This window comes from Dryas octopetala, chromosome 2, assembly GCF_963921425.1.
Source record: "Dryas octopetala chromosome 2, drDryOcto1.1, whole genome shotgun sequence".
NCBI lineage: Eukaryota > Viridiplantae > Streptophyta > Magnoliopsida > Rosales > Rosaceae > Dryas > Dryas octopetala.
Window position 1 is genome coordinate 21,963,212 of NC_141367.1, and position 22,937 is coordinate 21,986,148.

Sequence of the window (22,937 nt, forward strand, 5' to 3'; positions counted from 1 at the left end):
ATGGCGCTAAGTGTCAATCATGCACTCCTCGATCTCTCTCAGTTTCTATTAATACCCACCATCTCTACGTTACCTTCCACCTTGACTGTGAACCTTCACTACATTGTACATACTTGTCTCTACAGTCTACATATATCTCTTCCCTAATGGCAGCTTCAGCTTCCACCACCAAAGAAATAGCCACAGAGATCCTTAGTCGATCCCTATGTGCCCCCATCCCCTGATCAAGACCCCGAAACCGGTGTCTCCTCCAAAGACATCACCATCTTACACAACCCCGCCATCTCCGCTCGTCTTTACCTCCCAAAACTCCCCGAAAACCAACCCCAAAAGCTTCCAATCCTGGTCTACTTCCACGGAGGTGCATTTTGCATTGCATCTGCCTTTGGACAAACCACCCACGGTTACCTCAACCGATTGGCTTCAGAAGCCAATCTTGTGGTTGTCTCAGTTGAGTACAGGCTTGCCCCAGAGAACCCACTTCCTATTGCATACGAAGATTCCTGGGCTGCTCTTCAATGGGTTGCGTCTCACTCCACCATTGAAGAGCCTGCTAACAAATCGCCCTGGTTACTCAACTATGGCGACTTGGATAGGCTTTACATAGGTGGTGACAGTGCAGGTGCTAACATTTCACACAATTTGGCAATCAGGGCAGGGGCTGAGAGCTTATGTGGTGGTGTGAAAATCCTGGGTGCACTTTTGTCACATCCTTATTTTGGCAGTTCCAAGCCAATTGGGTCAGAGCCTCATGTTGAGGACTCGGACAAGACTTTCGGTGATGTGTGGAACTTTGTGTATCCATCAGCTCCAGGAGGGGTTGATAATCCAGCAAGCAATCCAGTGGGTGAGGGTGCACCGAGCCTGGCTACGCTCGGGTGCTCTCGGCTGCTTGTGTGTGTTGCTGGGAAGGATGAGCTGAGGGATCGAGGTGTTTGGTACTCTGATCTGGTGAAGGAGAGTGAGTGGAAAGGAGAAGTGGAGCTGTTTGAAGTGGAAGGAGAGGAACATTGCTTTCATATGCACAATTTGGAGACACAGAATATTAAGAGAATGAGAAAACGCTTGGCTTCTTTTCTAGTGTAGTAGGATGTAATAGAGAGCGCTGCATGCTGTTGGAATATTATCCCTGTTGTTATTTGCATCAATGTGGTAGTAATAAGCAGAAAGAATGAATGTCTTTTGCTATGCATTTCCATGTTATTAGTTCAAATCTTTGCTTTTTTTTTTTTTAATAAAATGATATTGAGGGAGGAATTCAAACTTCTGTTGACCGTGCTTAATCTACAATTATACATATACATGCATAGAACAAAAAATCAAGAGCCCCGAGCAAATAAAGACTGAGAGGATTGACTCAAGAACAAATTTCATTAGGGATTGACTCCGTTGTAGAATTCAAACCTAACCATTATTTGAGAAGTGGTGGGAAGAACAGAACCTGTGAATGCATAAGATTCTATTGAAAACGAATCCTAATGATTCATTGGGTATGATGGCAGGGAACCATAAATTGATTCACTTACTCTGAGAAGTCGTGTCATAGACTAATATTACAATTGAATGTTGAAAGAGTACATATTCGCCCGCGAATATTTTTTCTTCTAAATTTTATTCGATTCGATATGATAATAAAAGACAAAATAAAGATTCATTATATAGTTATACTAAAATTCCATTATCTATAAATAGATCCAATACCTGTTTCATTATATCTCAAAATACCAAAACAAAAAAAAAATCTAATAATCTAATAAATAGATTAGATGAAATTTCAAAGAATCACACGATTCCATATATTATTCACCATATATATATTATTTTTAAATCGTTTAATTCACAAGGAGCTGGATGAGTAAAAACTCTCATGTCCGGTTCTGTAGTAAATTAAGATAGATATAATTGATAAACAACCATCAACTATAATCCCAAAAGAACCAGATTTCGTAAACAACATTGAGGAAGAATAAAAGGAATATCTTATCGAGGTATTTGTATTTGCTTAGGTAGATATGCTCTGCAAGCGCTTGAACCCGCTTGGATCACATCTAGACAAATAGAATCAGGGTGGCGAGAAATGATACAAAATGCACACCGCGGTGGAAAAATATGGGTAGTTGTCGAAACACATATGGGTTCGGGAAAAAGATCTCCCGAAAATTGGGTAGCTGTCGTTAAACCTGGTAGAATACTTTATGAATTGAGCGGAGTAGCAGAAAATATATATATCCAGAAGGGCTATTTCAAGATTGGCATCCAAAATGCCTATACGAACTCAATTAATTCTTTCAGGATATGAATGTGGAGCAAAAGAAAAGATGTTTTTTAGATAATTTTTTTTTTTGTTTTGAACAAACAATATTTTCTATTTTATTTTGCCCTCTGCATTAAAAAAGAAAAAAAACGATAAAAAAATGATATGATTCAACCTCAAACACAATTGAATGTAGCGGATAACAACGGGGACCGAGAATTGATGCATATTCGAATCATAAGAGCTAGGAATCGACGATATATATGCTCATATTGGTGATATTATTGCTGATGCAATCAAGGAAGATCATAATTGATCCGAGCTATAATTGTACGTACTTGTAAAGAACTCAATTGTGATAACGGTATATAATACGATATGATGACAATCCTACAATTGTTATTGATCACAATGGAAATCCAAAAGGAACTCGAAATTTTGGTGCGATCACCCGCAAATTAAGACAGTTAAATTACACTAAAATAATTTCATTAGCACCTGAAATATTATAAGGGAATATCGTGATATCATTATAGTACGTATTGGAATGAAATCGATTAATTAGTAGATTATTTGTATATCACGTATATATATACCTTTAATAATTCTTAAACATTTAATAATTCAGAAGTTAAAAAAAAAAAAAAGCATGTTGATTATATAAAAATTCGGGGGCAACAATAAATTTAGCTTATCATGAGTACGTAAAGACATTATTGCTGACATAATAACACCAATATGAAATGCTGACATGAATAAAAAAAAGAACAGTTCGAATACCATCTATTAACATCACTCAAAATATTGTAAAAATTCTTTTACGAGAAGGTTTTATTGAAAATGTGAGAAAACATTAGGAAAACAATAAATAATTTTTTATTTTAACCTTATGACATAGAAGGAATATGAAATGATCGTATAGAACTATTTTAAATTTCAAAAGAATCAGTCGACCCGGTCTATGAATATATTCTAACTACAACGAATTCCTAGAATTTTAGGAAGAATGGGGATTGTAATTCTTTCTAATTCTCGAGATATAATGATAGACCGAGAGGCTCAAATAGATGGAATCAACGAAGAAATTTGTGTTATATATGGTAATCTCTCTAATTAATAGCCCAATTATATGTGGAACTTTCATATTTGTGAAAAAAAAAAAAAAAAAACAGAGAAAGTTGATATTCATATTGGTATGCGGAACTTTCATATTTGTCAGCTTCGTTAACCGTTATAATTATGCCTAATTGAAAGTTGGTTGAAGTTGGTACTTTAGCTTTTCGATGGACATATATATATATTTTATATCATACTTATTATCTTTAAATTTTGTTTATTCAACATGTTTATCTAATAATTATAGATTATTCGTCCTGGATTTTTCCATTGAGTACTCTCAGTGGACTGAAGATTTAAAAAGCTATTTTATTATTGTCAGAAAACTTCTTCTTGCTTGATATTCAGGTGAAAATTGATGATTAAAAATTATAGAGGTCAATCAAGCCAATATAATTAACAAATTCATCTTCTTACTTGGTGGCATGGTTAATTCATTATTAATTAATATATGGAAATGAAGATAGTGGCACTACACCATTTTCCTCTTAAATCCACTATTGGTTTATGTTATCTATTGATGCATTAGCAACTAAAAATTGGTTTGAAGGATCAATAGCTACCCTGCAGTCATTCTTAGGCTGCTGGTTGCAGAGAAAAGGGTGGCAATATGGCTACCCAAACCAAATTTTTGGAATGGTGGAGTTTGGAGACCAACACTGCTGACAATTTCTACCTCCACCAATGTTGCAGGCAGTTGCAAATAGAGGCTCACCATTTTGCAGATAGTTGCTGTATTGGTGAAGAGCAACTTGGATTAAAAGAATGCCTCCATGGACTTTGGTGACTAATTAATTAATGGATTCAAAATGCATTTTCCAACCAAATTAAAATTGCAGCTATTTGAATTGCATTTTTTTCAGTTCTGGGCTATTTGCAGATCATTTTAACCTTATTATTTTCAAATGGTGTTTGCTGATATTTGTATTGCAGCAAGAATTATGCAAAAAGTCAGACCACATAACAATAAGTCATTTGAATCTTACATTACAAAAAACAAACAGAAAGGTGCATATTTATATATTCAACTTCAATCCTTACATAGCAGGAATTTCACAAGTGTTCCAAACACTGATTTAACAAAGATCATAAAGCTATCACTTAGCTATCTAGATTACATCACACATTCCTTAATATATTCTACTGATCTCAAAAGACTGGAAGTAGCTTACTCGAACTCAAATCACCCTGCTCATGGATTAGCTGACCTCTGATAATGTGCATATAACAATACATAAATCTGCAAGAGAACCAAAAAATCATATTTCAGAGTTAGAAACATGCCATTATCGAAGTCAAAAGAGTTGCTCAGCAAACATAAACCAAATCAAAATGTTTATATAAAAAATCATAAATGAAAATTAAGAAAACTAAATAGAGAAACTCAAACTTTAAAAACAAAAAACAAAAGACAAAGAAACCTATTTTTTTTTGGGCTTAGATTTAGTAGATCTTGCAGATTGATGCCGCCAAAAATGGAGGAGGAGAGTCGCGGCTGTTAGGGTTTCGAACCGCCGCCTAAGGTGGTCGTCAAGATGATCTGAAAGCACCATCAACTTAGAGCAATGAGCAGGTGAAGATGAGAGTGGTTTGACATGCCTTCATTGCCGGAATAGTGTAATCGCCGGCGAAAAGGAGTTTTTTGTGTGACTTTAAATCATGTCGATGGCTGGGTATTTGGGTCGACGAAGCCCAGAGGAGGAAAGAGGAGAGGGAGATGAGCGTTTTGGTGGTGGTCTCATCACCATTGGAGGCCGGGCGGAGGTGGAGTCTCCGGAGAAGACTCACGGCAAAGAAGAGAGAAGTGAGAAAGAGAGAGAGAGGGTGCGGTTGTGTTCAGGAGGAAAAGAGAAAGTGATTGCTGTAGATGGGTTTTTAACTTTTTATAATAAAACCCTAGGTTGCGAAATTACAATTATAACATCTCACAAAAAATTTTAATAAAATATGTAGTAGGAAATAAATTTATAATTTTCTAAATAGATTTTCAGAAGTTTTGAAATTCCACTATTTTTTCAACGTTTAAGTATAGGTGCAATTGCAAATTCCTGGCAAAATAAAAGGTATAGGTGCAAATTCTAACTAAATTTGGTGAACATTCTATTACCTACTCCCACTAATTTTCTATTTTGGTTACCATTTTTGTTTAGCTACTTATTAGTCAACCATTGTACAAATTAGTGGATCCTAAGGCAACTATTAACTCCATCAAAATTTTTAAAAACAACAAAAATATTAATTGGTGACTCAAAAAAATGTCATTTGTCACTGACTTTAATCTAGTTTCAATTCAAAGTGACTTTAAGCCATATTTGTTGTAGTGTGGTTTGAAGAGTTTGATGATCAGAATCACTTCAAGTCTGCAAGTTCCTCCACAATTGAATCTTGTACCTTACATGGACTGTTCATTTAGAAGACACCAAGCTGCATGATTTGGACCATATGCAAATGCAATTTTATACAAACAAATGAATAAATCTAGTTTACGTGAGAGATGATGTACAAAATAATTATTGATATAAAATAATGAGTATGGATCGACTTTAGAGACTTTCGATTTTTATTTATTTTTATTTGAGGAGACGGTTATAATTTGAACATATTGATATATTATCCACTTGTGCGTTCTCACCATTTGAACTAATTCTAAAACTTAATTAGTACTTTGTTAATTCCAATTAACAACCATAAAAAATCACTTAAAAGGCTAAGAAAACGTGAACAAAAGAAAAGAAACAAAAGTTGATTCAACTACTTGGGGCTTGTGCAGAAGTAGGAGAATAAACATAGTGAACTAGGAGTCTAGCATTTCCCTGATTCACTAGAAATTAATCTTCTAATGGGTTACAATCGTAGTACTATATAAGGGGCTTGGAGTTGGACGTGAAGATAAGAATTTCTTCAAGTTCTTTCCTTTCATGTCTTTTGGTTTATTTAATCTCCACCAAACACATTGATGAACATGACCAAAAAAACCCATTGATGAAAGAAATTTCTATTATTTGTTTATTTATTTGATTTGAGAGAAGGGAATTGGAACTTTGAACACTAATAATAAAATAGAGAGAAATACTTAATTAACACTATACTTATTGGTAATTAGTAAGCATCAACAAACTTTAAGAAGAATCTTTTATCGATTGTTTTCATTTTCTAAAAGCATAAAATTGAACTTAATTAGAAATGATCATTTTCTCATCTCACCCCAAATGTCACATGAGCTACAGCTCCTGAGCTGGAAGATATGCGGGGCCAAGTGTCAATCTTGCACTCCTCTCTCCCAGTCTCTATTTGTTTTCTTAATCAAGTAATGACAAACGATAGTCCTCTATTAATACCCACCATCTCTACGTTACCTTCCACCTTGACTCACACCTTCACTATCACTACGTACATAGTACATACTTGTCTCTACATCTCTTCCCTAATGGCAGCAGCTTCAGCTTCCACCACCAAAGAAATAGCCACAGAGATCCATTCTCTCATCAGGATCTACAAAGATGGCACAGTGGAACGCCTCATAAACGAGCCCTATGTGCCCCCAACCCCTGATCAAGACCCAGAAACCGGCGTATCCTCCAAAGACATCACTATCTCAGACAACCCCGCCATCTCCGCTCGCCTTTACCTTCCAAAACTCCCCCAAAACCAATCCCAAAAGCTTCCAATCTTGGTCTACTTCCACGCAGGTGCATTTTGCATTGCATCTGCCTTCGGACAAACCACCCACGGTTACCTCAACCGATTGGCTTCGGAAGCCAAACTTGTTGTTGTCTCAGTTGAGTACAGGCTTGCCCCAGAGAACCCACTTCCTATTGCCTACCAAGATTCCTGGGCTGCTCTTCAATGGGTCGCGTCTCACTCCACCATTGAAGAGCCTGCTAACAAATCGCCGTGGTTACTCAACCACGGCGATTTGAATAGGCTTTACGTAGGTGGTGATAGTGCAGGTGGTAACATTGCACACAATGTGGCAATCAGGGCAGGGTCTGAGAGCTTGTGTGGTGGTGTGAAAATCCTGGGGGCACTTGTGTCACATGCTTGTTTTGGGAGTTCCAAGCCAATTGGGTCAGAGCCTCATGTTGAAGACTCGGACAAGACTTTCGGTGATGTGTGGAACTTTGTGTATCCATCAGCTCCTGGAGGGGTTGATAATCCAGCAAGCAATCCAGTGGGTGAGGGTGCACCGAGCCTGGCTACGCTCGGGTGCTCTCGGCTGCTTGTGTGTGTTGCTGGGAAGGATGAGCTGAGGGATCGAGGTGTTTGGTACTTTGATCTGGTGAAGGAGAGTGGGTGGAAAGGAGAAGTGGAGCTGTTTGATGTGGAAGGAGAGGAACACTGCTATCATGTCCAAAATTTGGAGACAGAGAATATTAAGAGAATGAGAAAACGCTTGGCTTCTTTTCTGGTGTAGTAGGATGTAATACAGCGGTGCATGCATGCTGTACATGTGGGTATATTACCCCTGTTATCTAGTGTAGTAGGATGTAATAAAGAGCGCTGCATGCTGTTGGAATATTATCCCTGTTGTTATAAGCTAAATGAATGTCTTTTGCTATGCATTTTCATGTTATTAGTTCAAATCTTTGCTTTTTTTTTTTTTAAAAATAAAACGATATCGAGGGAGGAATTCAAATCTCTGTTGACCATGCTTAGTCCCCTAATTGCCTATGAAGACATAATGTGATAATGAGGTAAAAAAAACCCTAACCAACTTGATCGAAGCTTATCGGGTCATATTTGGGGTTGGAAAATCTTGGCCGAGGCCTAATCAATTCCATATATGAGTTGATCATGTTGAGAGAAGAATATCACATTGAAAAAATATGGGCTTGGTAGAGCCGGCCCTGGAGTGGTGCAAGTGGGGTAACCGCATAACAATTAAATTTCGATATTAACTCTATAGGTAAAATTAAAAACGAAGATCTAACCAAAACATGCTGTGTCCCAGTTGAAGGAGTAGCACTCGTAGCAGCTCTTGCATTAGGCCGGGTTCAAGTCCCCCTTGCTCCACGTATATAGAAGACACCAAGCTGCATGATTTTGCACCATGCACATACAATTTTATACAAACAAATGAATAAATTTAGCTTACGCGAGAGATGATGTACAAAATAAACAGTTTTTTTTTTTTTTTTTTTTTTTTATAATTACTATTGATACAAAATAATGAGTTGAGATGGTCCAGTCACATTGGTTTAGAAATTAGACTTTAGAGTGCTTTTGTTATTATTATTTTTTTGGTTACATATATTAGTGGAGATGGATATAATTATATAAATTGTAATCTGGGCATAAAGGCTAAAAAAAACGTGAACAAAAGGAAATAAACAAAAGTTGTTCAACCACTTGGGTCCGCCTCTTGTGTTTATGTGTTGGGGCAATACTTAGGTCCACCCTAGGGTGTACCTCTATATTCACCCAATTGATATGAACTAATAATGTCTGTACACCTGTTTTTTTTATAAATAAAACTCTTTACACTTATTGCTCACCATACCCATCTTTCCCCAATATAATGTCATAACCCATCCGACCCACTGCCGACTGCTGCCATTGTCGACGGCCTCACCCCACCTCCTCTCTCCATTTCCCTCTCAGTCTTTCTCACTGCATTCTGATCAAATAGTTTAATTGACAACTGCAAATACAATTATTGATATGAAGATATGGAGGAGATCTATAAACAAACGATGGGAATTTGCTGCATCTTCTGGTGAAAGGGTGTGGCTAACCCATCATAAGCTAGCCTTTGAATGTTCCAAATCCATAACAGATCGACATTTACATTCTTGTCCCTAAAGTTGTCAATGAAACTCAGTAGAAAACATGAAGCCCCACAAACTGCTACAAGGATAGCAATCATGGACCGGTTGAGAGAGAGAGAGAGAGAGAGAGAGAGAGAGAGAGAGAGAGAGAGAGAGAGATGGGTGGGGCTGTCGGAGGTGGGGAGGGCCGGAGGGGGAGGGAGAAGAGTACGTATAGGTGCTGATGAATGTGAATGAAATTGTTGGTTTCGTTTAATAAGTCGATTATTTGTTCTTTTTTTTTTTTTTTTTTGGCTTTTTAACATTTTACTACCTAAATTCACTTCAACACCTAAATTTGATGTGGTACTTTAATTTTAAAAAAATTTGAATGTCAGTCCTCCATCTAATTCCGTCAAGATTTTTATAAAAAAATAGTTATGTACGTGCTTTGCATATGACCTTTTTTAAAAGGCATTTTGATCTTTTTGAGTTCCTATCAGTGTTTTCAGACGTAAAAACATGATGCGAGGCGTTTTAGTCGTAGAAGGCGAGACGTAAGCCTCAACGCGTTAAGGCGTAAGCTTTTCGGTATATATTTTTTATAATAAAAAAATTATAAATATATATATAAACATATATAAATAGATAAATATATATATAAGTATATATATAGAACATAAGACCCAAATATATATATAAGCAAGGGTATTGTTGTCTTTTCAGCACATGTAAAAAAATTAATATTTTAAAATATTTTTGAATTAAAAAATAAATAAAAACAGTATTAGGACTGTTTAGACTGTAAGACCAAAGCCTGATGGCCCAAACATATATAAATAGCTCCAGGAAGATTTTATTCATTCCAAAAAGACCAAAGCCTGATGGCCATCACCATAACTGCAAGTCAACCTTTGCCTTGCACGATCTTACTCGGTTGGAAGAGTGGGTTCTTCTCCAACCGATCTTCTCCAAAACAGAGGTGCAAAAAACCTAGAACAGAGGTTGAAAAAAATCCCGCAGAGTTGGTCGCGAGGCGACGCCTTCAACGCCTTCAGCGCCTTGCCGTCGAGAGGCGTACGCCTTCAACGCCTTGCCGTCGCCTTTCAGTCGTTTTTCACAGTCCGGCGACGTCGTGCGCAATCGGCCGCCGCCTCGCCATGACTCGCGCCTTGAGGCGCGCCTGAAGCTCGCCTTTGAAAACACTGGTTCCTATGAGATTTTTTTAGGAGTTCCTCAATACGTACCCTAAAATATTCGCTCCACACCCATAAAATAACCTAAATTTTTAAACCAATTTATATGTTTATTAATAATTATATTTACATTTTGGTATTTATTTATGTTTATATTATAGATATATATATTCACTTGAAAAAAAAGGGCTTGCTGGCTGGACGTGTAGAATTCCAGCGCGCAACTTCTACACTTTCTCAAAATTGTTTTTGGTAGCTTTCCTCCCTGTAGAGGTGTGGCGGTGGGTGTGTGTGTTATTAGTTAATTAAAAAGAAGGCAGCAACTGGGTTTTAGACCAAATTAAAACAAGAACAAAGGAGAAAGAAAGAGAAAGATAGAGAGAGAAAGAGAAGAGAGGAAGGAAAAACATAGGGAGAGAAAGAGTGAAAGAGAAAGAAGTTAGAGGAGAAGATCAACAGAGAGTGAAAGAAAGAAAGAGGAACAAGGTAAGCTTCATGTTTATGAATTCTCTGTTTTTAGTTTAGAATTACACTTGGTTATGATTTCTAGTTTAGGTGAGACTTACTTGGAAATTAGAAAAGTTTATAAGACCAAACTAACATAGGAATTGATGGGAAAAGGGAAGAGATTTTCGGGTCGGGGTGCATAGAGTAATTTTCAGTTGTGGGGTTTATGTTCTTGATGAAAATTTTGCTTTCTCTGTTAGTTTGAGGTTGGGTGATTGATTTAGAAGTTATAAACATGTTTGAGTATAAGCTTGTTTATTTTAGTATAGATTTAATGGGTAAAACGTAGGGGTGAAGTTGAGATAAATACTGAAAAACAGGGGCTTGAGGTTGAAGATGATGAACAGTAATCTCCAACCAATCCCACGCGCACCGCTGGTGCGTGCGGCTATGCTGGACGCTGGGGAAAGTCCATCCCCACTGTTTATTGGGATGGTTGGCATGAGAATCGCTAATAATTAATGGGTAGCATCTAGTGGTGAGGGAGGGAGGGAGGGATCAACAGCGTGGTGAGATTACTCATTGCTGCATTTTTTTTGTTTAATAATTGAAAATTAAAATAGAAAGACCAAAATATCCTTATTTTTAATGAAAAATGTGACGAAATGTAAAGGATGTTTGACATTGAATTTTTTTAAAATTAAGGTGTCATATCGAGTCAAAAAAATTTATTAAATGATAAAAGAAAAAATAGGTTAAAGTTCAGCCATTCAGGTGAGTAAATTGTTTAAAAACCTTTTTTTATTTATTAAAAAACAGGGGTAAATATACCATTTGTCCATTTTAAGTAAGTATTGCATGCCCTATGTGCTGCACCTTGCCACCTTGTAAGAATGGGAAACTGGGAATTAATTTAAGAATTTCTTCAACTTCTTTCCTTTTATGTCTATTTTGGTTTATTTAATCTCCACCAAACCCATTGATGAATATGACCCCAAAAAAAGCCACTATTGAAGTAAAATTCTATTGTTTGTTTATTTATTTGATTGAGAGAAGGGAATTGGAACTTTGATCACTTACGGCGTCAAAATAGAGAGAAAAACACTATACTTATCGGTAATTAGCAAGCATCAACAAACTAATTAAGAAGAGTGGCCAAAAAAAAAAAAACAAACTTTAAGAAGAACCTTTTATCTGTTTCAAATTTTTTAAAGCATAAGATTGAACTTATAAATTATCGATCACTTTCCCATCCCACCCCAAATGTCACTTGAGCTACAGTTCCTGAGGTGGAAGATATGTGGTGCCAACTTTGGTTGCAGATACAGCATAATAAGTGTCAACGTACCTTGCACTCTTCTCTCTCAGGGCGTACTGTATTTAATTGAAATTTTAATGAATTTTAATAGACTTAGTAGATTTCATAGATTTTATGATTTTTTATTAATTTTCATAAAATTCATCAAAATCTAAAGAGGAGGCTGAAATTCTCGTACCTTTGTTATATATTTGAACAAAATTCATCAAGATTCATCAGTTAATAAATCCATTAGAATATTAATTGAATACATGCACTTAGATTTTTATGAAATCTTTAAATTTATACATTGATTTATATGAATACATCTAGATTGCTATGACATTAATGAGTTTTTGAATACAACTAAATTTCTATGGCATTAATGAGTTTCTAAATTGAATACATTCGGATTTTTATGGCATTAATGAGTTTTTTAATACACCTAAATTTTTATGAAATCTTTAAAATTATGAAGAGTACTGCTTATATTTCCACCCACTTTTCATATTTAAAAAAAAATATAAAAACACTTCTCACCTCCTATTATTCCTATTATAGCTTTTGATATATCAACTCAAACACTCTCACCCACTAAATATTCTTCCCACCACCTTTAACTTCATTCCACCCACCCATCTTTTTCCAAATAGAATAAAAAGAATCTTATATCCATCCTGTAATGCATCAATAAATTTCAAATTAAATCCCTAAGATTAAAATTCAATTTCTAAATAAAAAAACATTAAAATAGAATGAATTCTTGATCTAAAACTATAAATAAATAAAAAGTGTTTACAGTATAGAATAATCATACATTTTAATCAATGTATAAAAATCAACCAAATAGTATCATCGATTTTAAGTTTTTGTGACAAAGTAGAATTAGAGTTTATGGAAGAAAAAAAAATTATGAAAAAAATGGGGGGTGAGATGATAGTTAAGAAATGTGGGAAGAGTTGGTACATCAAAGTGTATTATAAGAATAATAGGAGGTAAGAAGAGAGTTTTTATATATTTTTTTTCAAATTTAATAGTACTTATAAAAATAAAGTGGGTGAACAAATATAACAGATGTGAGAATATAAGCACACAATTATGAATTGAATACACCTAGATTTTATAAAATCTTTAAAATTCTAAATTGGATACATCTTGATTAATTTCTATATACTTTCAAATTCTTTTAAAATTCATTAAGATTTCAATTGAATACACCCGTCAGTCTCTATTTGTTTTCTAATCAAGTAATGACAAACGACAGTCCTCTATTAATACCCACAATCTCTGCGAACCTTCCACCCTCACTCACACCTTCACTACATAGTTTATACTTCGTCTCTACATCTCTTCCCTAATGGCAGCTTCAGCTTCCACCACCAAAGAAATAGCCACAGAGATCCTTCCTCTCATCAGGGTCTACAAAGATGGTACAGTGCAACGCCTCTTAGTCGATCCCTATGTGCCCCCATCCCCTGATCAAGACCCCGAAACCGGTGTCTCCTCCAAAGACATCACCATCTCACACAACCCCGCCATCTCCGCTCGTCTTTACCTCCCAAATCTCCCCCAAAAAAAGCTTCCCATCTTGGTCTACTTCCATGCCGGTGCGTTTTGCCTTGGATCGGCCTTTACACACCACAATCACTTTTACCTCAACCGCCTGGTTTCTGAAGCCCAAGTTGTGGTTGTCTCGGTTGAGTACAGGCTGGCTCCGGAGAACCCACTTCCCATTGCTTACGAAGATTCCTGGGCTGCTCTTGAATGGGTTGCATCTCACTCGACCATTGAAGAGCGTGCTAACAAATCACCGTGGTTACTCAACCACGGCGATTTGGATAGACTTTACATAGGTGGGGATGCTGCAGGTGGTAACATTGCACACAATTTAGCAATGAGGGCTAGGGTTGAAAGCTTGTGTGGTGGAGTAAAAGTCCTGGGGGCTTTTGTGTCACATCCTTATTTTGGGGGTTCCAAGCCAATTGGGTCAGAGCCTCATGTTGAGGAGTCTCTCAGTTTTGTGTTGTGGAACTTTGTTTATCCATCGGCTCCTGGAGGGATTGATAATCCAATGAGCAATCCAGTGGGTGAGGGTGCACCAAGCCTTGCTACACTTGGGTGCTCTCGGCTGCTTGTGTGTGTTGCTGAGAAGGATGAGCTGAGGGATCGAGGCGTTTGGTACTGCAATTTGGTGAGGGAAAGTGGGTGGAAAGGAGAAGTGGAGCTGTTTGAGGTGGAAGGAGAGGATTATTGCTTTCATATCCACAATTTGGAGACAGAGAATAGTAAGAGAATGAGGAAACGCTTGGCTTCTTTTCTAGAGTAATAGAGAGCGCTGCATGCTGTGGGAATATTTATTTTAAATTAAATAAGAAATTAAAGATTTTAAAACTTGAAAGATAAATAACTAAAAACCACCCAGCGCCTTATGCAACACCTACCATGCACCCAACACTTGCCCTCTTTTCCCCTCATCTCTTTTCTCTCATTCTCCTTCTCTCTCTTTATACCTTATTATCGATCTGTCATTTCAAATCAACAACAGAAAAAAATGAACTTCATTAATGGCCGCTACTGCCCTTCTCTCTCTTTTTTCGATGCGTTTTGATTGTTTTTTTGCTGCGAATTATATGTGTGGCCATGACATGATACATGTTCCTCTTTTTTCTTAACGTAGAAAAAATCTTGACCGCATTTTTTAATTTCTTCAATCTCTATTCGACTCTCTTTCTCAATTCTTCTTTCCCTCATGACCCTTTATTTTAGTGTTCATGAATTTATCACAACTAAAAAGTGGAAACTCTAATTCTTAAATCCGTTGAGGATTCTCAAAATTAAATAATCAAATTCAAATCTAGATTGAGGCCGGTATGTATCAATGTATATATAAAAGGGGGCTCCACTTTTATTGTTCGCACCGGCCCCAAAATCTCAAAGACAGCCTTGAGCCTTGGTTAATGGTTTATTCGAAGTTGGACCTCTTCACCCATTATCAATAAATTTTGTGTTAAATATTCTAATTTTTTCAGAGCATATGATATTAGTTTGGTCCTCGATCAAAGCTGGAAATTAATTCAAATTAATTAGTGGAAGGAGTGGATTATGCATTTCATATATTAAAGTTTGAGACAAAAAAAAACCAAGGATTTGTCCAAACAATTGGCCGATTTCCTCCTCAAATATAAAAAGGGAGCCACTCAATTCTCTCTTTTCAACACGAGTTTTATGGGTGCCTCATGCATGAGAACTACTCCATTTGTGAATGATTTGAACTGTGACTTCCCTCCTCCCCTAAATCCCACCCTTTGTGATTTGTAATGTCTACTTTATGTGGTATGATATTGAATAATGGAAACCAATGGCCAGTTCCAAGTGTAAGCATGGTGCCATCATCAACCCACCTCCATGGTGCAATCTTAGCTTAATTAATGCCAAATCAAATTACTGTTGTGATGGAACTCATTACCGAGTAGTTGGCCGGTGTATAAAATCTGAAAAGTGTTTCTTTCACATCTGTGATAATATTGATATACTAACTTTGGTGGAGCACAGTGCCAGCTTAGTTATATGCCTAATTGAAAGTTCGTTGAATTTTAATCACAGTGCCTAGCATAGACAAATTTGATGCAATGGAAAATCACAATATATTTGACCCATGTCAAATTAGATCAGCAAATTGGAGCCCACTTACTATTCAATCAATAAAAAATCTAACATCTCTATTATTTATTCAATTCCAATAAAGTAGCTTTTACTAAATCAATAAGATAATATTTGCTCTAACTATTTACCAAATTCATTGAGGTAGTAAATTTTTATGTCAAATTGCCACATTTATTAGTAAAGAACACTTTTGGCCTATATATTTGCTACCTTCATTAGTGATGCTCACCTAAATAGAGATAAACACTAAGAAGTGCCTAGGCCACATTGGTTTGGACTTTGGAGTACCTTGTTGATTTCAATAAGTATAAAAGGTCACTTAGAAGGCTAAGAAAAACATGAATAAAAGGAAAGAAACAAAAGTTGGTTCAACCAATTAGGGCCCCGGCCTCTTGTGTTTCTGTCACCTTGTAAGAATTGGAAACTTGAGTCTTGGTTACTTGCATTGTGAAGTTTAGGCAGAAACAGGAAAATAAACACAGTGGTCTAGCTAGGATTTCCTTGATTAATTCAAAAGAAGGATCTTCTAAGGGTTACAATTATCATAGTGCTATATATATCTATATAACTTCCAATAAGAGATTTTTCATTTAATGCTTAAATAAGGGATCCCTTTGTGTGGGCTCACACAAGTCGTTTTGTGTTGATTTGAACCATTCATTTTTTACATCTTCATTGATAGATCATTCATGCAAAAAACAGCCAAATCGGAAACCGTTTATCCATTTGATTAAGCGATCAAAGTTTAGATGTTTATAGACGAATTTGTAGTCTGTCTATTTGTTTGATCCAAATTGGATATTTTAACGGTTTTCAATTTAGTTGATTTTTTGCAGGGATGATCTATCAATGGATCAAGATGTAAAAAATAAACGGTTCAGATCGATACAAAAAGACTTGTGTGGGCCCCATAGAGGAATCCTTTATTGGAAGCTACCTATATATACTATATATATATATAGGCATATAGAGGGCTTGGAGTTGGACGTCAAGATAATAATTTTTTAAATTCTTTTCTTTAATTCACTTGTCTTTTTAAATTCTTTTCTTTAATTTCTCTCAATGAAAAATGTTATTTGCACTCCAAAAAAGTCATCTTGCATTTTAATATATACAAATTTTCTCTTATATTTTTAAAAATTAAAGTGGATGATGACTTTTTTGGAGTGCCAATAACAGCACACTAATTGGAAAGTATCAACAAATCTTAGAGAAGAATTTATTTATTTTATTTTCAAAAAATGATAGGATGTGAATTATAACTTTCTTATTTCATCGGAAATGTAACTTAAGCTACAGTTCATGAGCTGTAAGTTATAGAATAAAACTTACCTATCACGAGAGAGAGAGAGAGAGAGAGAGACCCCGGGACATGCAAGTCCTTCTCGTAAGTTATCAGCAGATACTGCAAATTAGGTTCCAATCATGCACTCTTCGATCTCCCAGTCTCTTTATTTGTTTTGTAATCAAGTAATGATAAATGCTTTTCAATATTTCCCTCTTTCTATTTGATATGTGGAATCCACTTACACAAAACAAAATTTAAATGACTCACTGAGTCACTGATGAGTCTGATAATTAATCCTCTACTAGGTGATTGTTAAGTGTACGTCAAACATGCATTCCTCTCTCTGAATTATTTGCTTTCTACTGAAGTAATGACAAACACTAGTCCTCTATTAATACCCACGTACCCTCTCTAGTTCTCTACCCTCCAGCTTGACACTTGAACACTGCTCCTAATTATGGCAGCTAATTCCACCACCAAGGAAATAGCCTTAAAGCTCTTTCCTCTCATCACAGTCTACAAAGATGGCACAGTGAAACGCCTCACGAGCAATGTATATGTGCCCCCATCATCCCCTCAAGAACACCCTGAAACCTGCAGTGTCACCTCCAAAGACGTCACCATCTCGGACAACCCCGCCATCTCCGCTCGCCTTTACCTCCCAAATCTCCCCCAAAACCAAACCCAAAAAAAGCTTCCCATCTTTGTCTACTTCCACGGTGGCGGCTTTTTCATGGCCTTCTCGCCCACTTTCCATCTTTACCTCAACCGCTTGGTTTCAGAGGCCCAATTTATGGCTATCTCGGTTGACTACAGGCTCGCCCCTGAGAACCCACTTCCTATTGCCTACCAAGACTGCTGGGCTGCTCTTCAATGGGTCGCATCTCACTCGACCATTGAAGAGGGTGTCTCTAACAAATCACCGTGGCTAAGTAACCACGGCGATTTTGATAAACTTTACATAGGTGGTGACAGTGCAGGTGGTAACATTGCACACAATATGGCAATCAAGGCAGGGGCTGAGAGCTTGTGTGGTGGTGTGAAAATCTTGGGGGCATTTCTGTCCTGCCCTTATTTTTGGGATTCGAAGCCAATGACATCGGAGCCTGTTGAAGGCTTCGATAAGTCTTGCCTTCATTCGCTGTGGAACTTTGTTTATCCATCAGCTCCGGGAGGGGTTGATAATCCAATGTGCAATCCAGTGGGTGAGGGTGCACCAAGCCTGGCTACGCTTGGGTGCTCTCGGCTGCTTGTGTGTATTGCTGGCAAGGATCAGCTACTGAGGGATCGCGGCGTTTGGTACTGCGATTTGGTGAGGGAAAGTGGGTGGAAAGGAGAAGTGGAGCTTTTTGAAATGGAAGGAGAGGAACATTGCTTTCATTTGATCAATATGGGGACTGAGAATGTTAAGATATTGATGAAACGTTTGGCTTCTTTTCTTGTCTAGACAGTATGCATGCTAGTTTGCTTATGTTTTCACGGTTGAGCTCTGCTGTGGTAATGTCCCATTGTCATTGTCATTGATGTAATAGTAAATAATTAAGATAATGACTATCGTTAATCCCCTAAATGCGATAGTAATAACTAATGTGCGGAAGAAATTTCTTTGGCTATACATTTTCATGTTATGTTCAGTTCAATTCTTAATTTGTCAACCATATATGCTTTAATCCGGCCCCCAAATGCTTATGTGAAGGCATTATTCGAACTCTAACTATACTCATGTATAGGGACCATTGTACTTAACCACTAAAGGCTAAACCTACAAGTCCCCACAATTTAAATCTTTGTTGACCATGCTTAATTTCCTGAATACCTATGAAGACATAATGAGAGAATTAAAGATGTTGAAAAAGAAGAGTAACCAAATACAAAATTGCAATGTTATGCAAAGCAAAGTGGGCTAAGAGACTAGAAAGAAAGGAAAAAGCAGAGGAACACTTGGTTTGGACTTTGGAGTAAGCTTTCTTAATTTTTATAGGGAAATACTTGGGTGGACTTCCATGTCCACCCCAACTGATGTAGACTAATCAGATTCTTAAACATGTCTTTTGCATTTTAATTATAATAAAAATTTACCAAACAATTATAAGATCGTTTGAAGTGTCACATTAGCAATATATTACAATGGAACCACTCGTATTTGACACCCATTCAGACACATGTGCGCTTCGAGCAAACCCATTGGAAATTTTGCAACTGATTTACATCTGGAACTTGAAACAGAGTCGAAGGCAAATCTTAAGCCATATCAAGCAGAGCAGTTTAAAGTTCAAGTTCTCTACAATTAGGTAGTCATTAAAAAGATAGAGCTTTGCGAAACTGGGCAATCAATTGAATTCCATCGCTATCAAAAACAGCTTTATTGTTAATATTATCATTTGAAGAGTTTGAATGAGAGACGTCGCTGCAAATTTCCAAAGCTTTTCTACAATTGGGTTCAAGGTAGCTTTTTCTAGACAAGACCGGTTCAATTAGAAGACATATATAAAGTTGTATGTCGACTCACTGATGACTCTGAATCCTCTACGTACTGATTATTTTGGCATGTCATTTCAACCATGAGGAAATTACAGATTTGGTCCACTTATTTTATACCTAGTTCAATTTTGGTCCACGATCTTTTTTAAGTTCTGTTTCGGTCCACTAATTGTTTCATTTGTTCAATAAAGGTCCAGATTTGTGACTTTAAATCTTTTGAGTTGTGTTTTCTTCAATTATAATTGAAGTATAAGTTATATTTCATCATTTCTTAGTCATAAAAACAAATTTGGAGTATTATAATCTAAGAGAATTGAGATTTGGTGAAATTTGAAAAATTGGCAGTTTTGGGTACCCTACTTTAGGGTCAATTATCTTGAGTTTTAGAACTCCAATTTGAATGATCTTTATATGGTTGTAAAGAAGAAATGCATAGCTTTAAAACAAGTATATATTTGCTGAATTTGGGTGAAATTTGATAGGGTAAAAAGCAGGCCAAATTTGAGAAAACAAATCTGAACCTTTATTGAACAAGTGAAACAATTAGTGGACCAATACAGAACTTAAAAAAGATTGTGGACCAAAATTGAACTAGGTATAAAATAACTGGACTAAATCTGTAATTTCCTCTTTCAACCATATATACAAATCTAATTTTATGCAAAATTGCAAACTAACGAGAATGGGATGTAGAAAGAAATTAAAGAAAAAGAAAGTGATTGGCGTGGAAACCATACGTTTTTCAATTGAGTTTTTTATTTCCTTGATTGAAAAGAAATCTTCTAATTCTTAAGAGTCAGCTGAATCATTTTTTCATATAGGGCCTTGGACGTGAAGATTAAATTAATTTGAATGCTTACGTACATATTTATACTTAGTTTTAAGTACAAGTGAAATGTTTAAACGGACATTGGAAAGAAAATCAGATAAAACTTAAATTATAATTTTTCATAGATTACAACTCTAACAATTCACATTTAGTCCATCCATACTCAAGACTCAAGAGTATGACACATTGACAGAGAACTTTGGTTGTCAGTACGAAGCTTTAAGTAAGAATATCCCATTAAGAAAGATGAGGACATCCTACTCGCGGCTTATGATTCAATATAAATTGTCAATAATTTAATACCTGAGTCAAAAATTATCTCAACAAAAAATCAGTTCAATTTTATAAATGTCATTTCAATTTTATTTGACAGTAAAAGTTTGTGTGCACATTGTAGTAAATGACTAAGGCCTCGTTTGGGATTGCGGTGGAAGATTTAAAAGCTACTGTGGATGACAATTCTCAATCACCTACATCAGTTTTGGTGTTTGGTAAAAAAATTAAAAACTGCTTTTTCTCACAATTCTCAACTCCCCACAACAAAAACAGAAAGCAGGTTTCTAGGTACTTTTGAAAGCTGCAGTGAATCACAGCAACAATGAATATTTTATTTTACCCATAATATCCTCATTGATTTCTATATTTTTAATTTGTTTATTTTAAATTAAAAAATATGTCCATTGTTAGTTATATTTTATATTGTGATAATTAATTATGATATTTTATTTGCACGATTAAAATTATAATATACCTAAAAAAATAATAGACATAGTTATTTAATAATGTTGTTCTTAGAAAAATTAATGCTAATAAAAATTTGTAGCCAAAAATTTAAAAAATAAGTAAAACACATTTTATTTTTATCAAACAAATAAGTGAAAAACATTTTTAGCATCATGTCTATTTTAGTAATTATACACGGTCACATCACTTTTACATTAACATTTACCAAACACTTTGATACTGTTTTTTGCACTCACAACACTTTTGAAAACATACTTTACCAAACACTCAGCTGCTTTACTTTACAGCTGACTGTTTTACCTCACAGCTGTTTTTTCACGACGCTGGTCCTCTATTAATAGCCATGATCTCTAGTCTCCAGCTTCACGCAGCTTCACTATACACTTCCATCTATTTCTCTTCTCTAAAATGGCAGCTTCCACCACCAAAGAAATAGCCTTAGAGCTCTTCCCTCTCATCACTCTCTACAAAGATGGCACAGTGAAACGCCTGATGGGCAGTTCATATGTACATGAGCGCGCGGCCATCCCCTCAAGACCCAGAAACCGGTGTCTCCTACAAAGACATCACCATCTCACACAACCCCGCCATCTCCGCTCGCCTTTACCTCCCAAATCTCCCCCAAAACCAACCCCAAAAGCTTCCCATCTTGGTCTACTTCCACGGCGGTGCGTTTTGCCTTGGATCCGCCTTTATACACCATACACACCATTACCTCAACCGCTTCGTTTCAGAGGCCCAAGTTGTGGCTGTCTCGGTTGAGTACAGGCTCGCTCCCGAGAACCCACTTCCTATTGCGTACGAAGATTGCTGGGCTGCTCTTCAATGGGTCGCGTCTCACTCCACCATTGAATTTGAAGAGCGTGCGCCTAACAAAGAGGCATGGTTACTCAACCACGGCGACTTTGATAGACTTTACATTGGTGGGGACAGTGCAGGTGGTAATATTGCACATAATATAGCTATCAAGGCAGGGGTTGAGAGCTTGTGTGGTGGTGTGAAAATCTTGGGGGCATTTCTGTCCTGCCCTTATTTTTCGGGTTCGAAGCCAATTGGGTCGGAGCCTGTTGAAGGCTTCGACAAGTCCTTACCTTATTTTCTGTGGAACGTTGTCTATCCATCGGCTCCGGGAGGGGTTGATAATCTAATGTGCAATCCAGTGGGTGAGGGTGCACCGAGCCTGGATACACTCGGGTGCTCTCGGCTGCTTGTGTGTGTTGCTGGCAAGGATGACCTGCGGGATCGCGGTGTTTGGTACTGCGATTTGGTGAGGGAAAGTGGGTGGAAAGGAGAAGTGGAGCTGTTTGAAATGGAAGGAGAGGAACATTGCTTTCAAATGGGGAGTGAGAGTGAGAATGCTAAGACAATGATCAAACGTTTGGCTTCTTTTCTTGTCTAGACAGTGCTAGACGACAATGATCAAACGTTTGCATGCTAGTTTGCTTAATTATGTGTCCATGGTTGAGCATTGCTATGGTATTGTGTCCCTTTTGTTATTGTCGTTGATGTAATAGTAAATAAGATAACGACTATGCTTAATTAATCCTCTATGCAATAGTAATAACTAATTAAGCAGATTAAATTTATTTGACTGTGCATTTTCGTGCTATCAGTTCAATTCTTTATCGACCATGCTTTAATCCCTCCAATGCCTATGAAGACATAATGAGAGGAAAAGGTTAAATAAATAAAACTGACCATATAGAATTGAACAGTTGTGGATTTATCGATTTGCCACTTAAAATTGTATTTCATTCCTATATTACTATCTGAAAGTATTTTTGTCCCACTTTACCACATATAACTTACACTTGTGTCCCATTTTACCTTGTTTCGTTACTTCTGTCAATAAATCCGTCAAAAATAATGACGTGG

General features: G+C 36.6%; 1 protein-coding gene and 4 pseudogenes across 2 annotated transcripts; all 5 read left to right on the top strand.

The window, feature by feature from the left end:
* On the top strand, positions 1 to 1,086 carry LOC147294127 (2-hydroxyisoflavanone dehydratase pseudogene; annotated as a pseudogene).
* Positions 1,087 to 5,838: 4,752 nt separating this feature from the next.
* On the top strand, positions 5,839 to 7,784 carry LOC147294128 (2-hydroxyisoflavanone dehydratase-like). Of its 2 annotated transcripts, XM_086232274.1 has the most exons (2): positions 5,839 to 5,857; positions 6,814 to 7,784. In XM_086232274.1, the coding sequence occupies exons 1-2, from the start codon at positions 5,839 to 5,841 to the stop codon at positions 7,782 to 7,784; spliced, it is 990 nt and encodes a 329-aa protein (XP_086088400.1). The 2 variants fall into 2 exon arrangements, with proteins under 2 accessions (XP_086088400.1, XP_086088401.1); XM_086232275.1 differs by lacking the exon at positions 5,839 to 5,857 and having other exon boundaries at positions 6,798 to 7,784.
* A 5,618-nt stretch (positions 7,785 to 13,402) lies between these two features.
* LOC147294129 (2-hydroxyisoflavanone dehydratase pseudogene) lies at positions 13,403 to 14,383 on the top strand (annotated as a pseudogene).
* A 3,082-nt stretch (positions 14,384 to 17,465) lies between these two features.
* On the top strand, positions 17,466 to 18,513 carry LOC147294130 (2-hydroxyisoflavanone dehydratase pseudogene; annotated as a pseudogene).
* Positions 18,514 to 21,470: 2,957 nt separating this feature from the next.
* Positions 21,471 to 22,461, top strand: LOC147294131 (2-hydroxyisoflavanone dehydratase pseudogene; annotated as a pseudogene).
* The last annotated feature ends 476 nt before the right edge of the window (positions 22,462 to 22,937 follow it).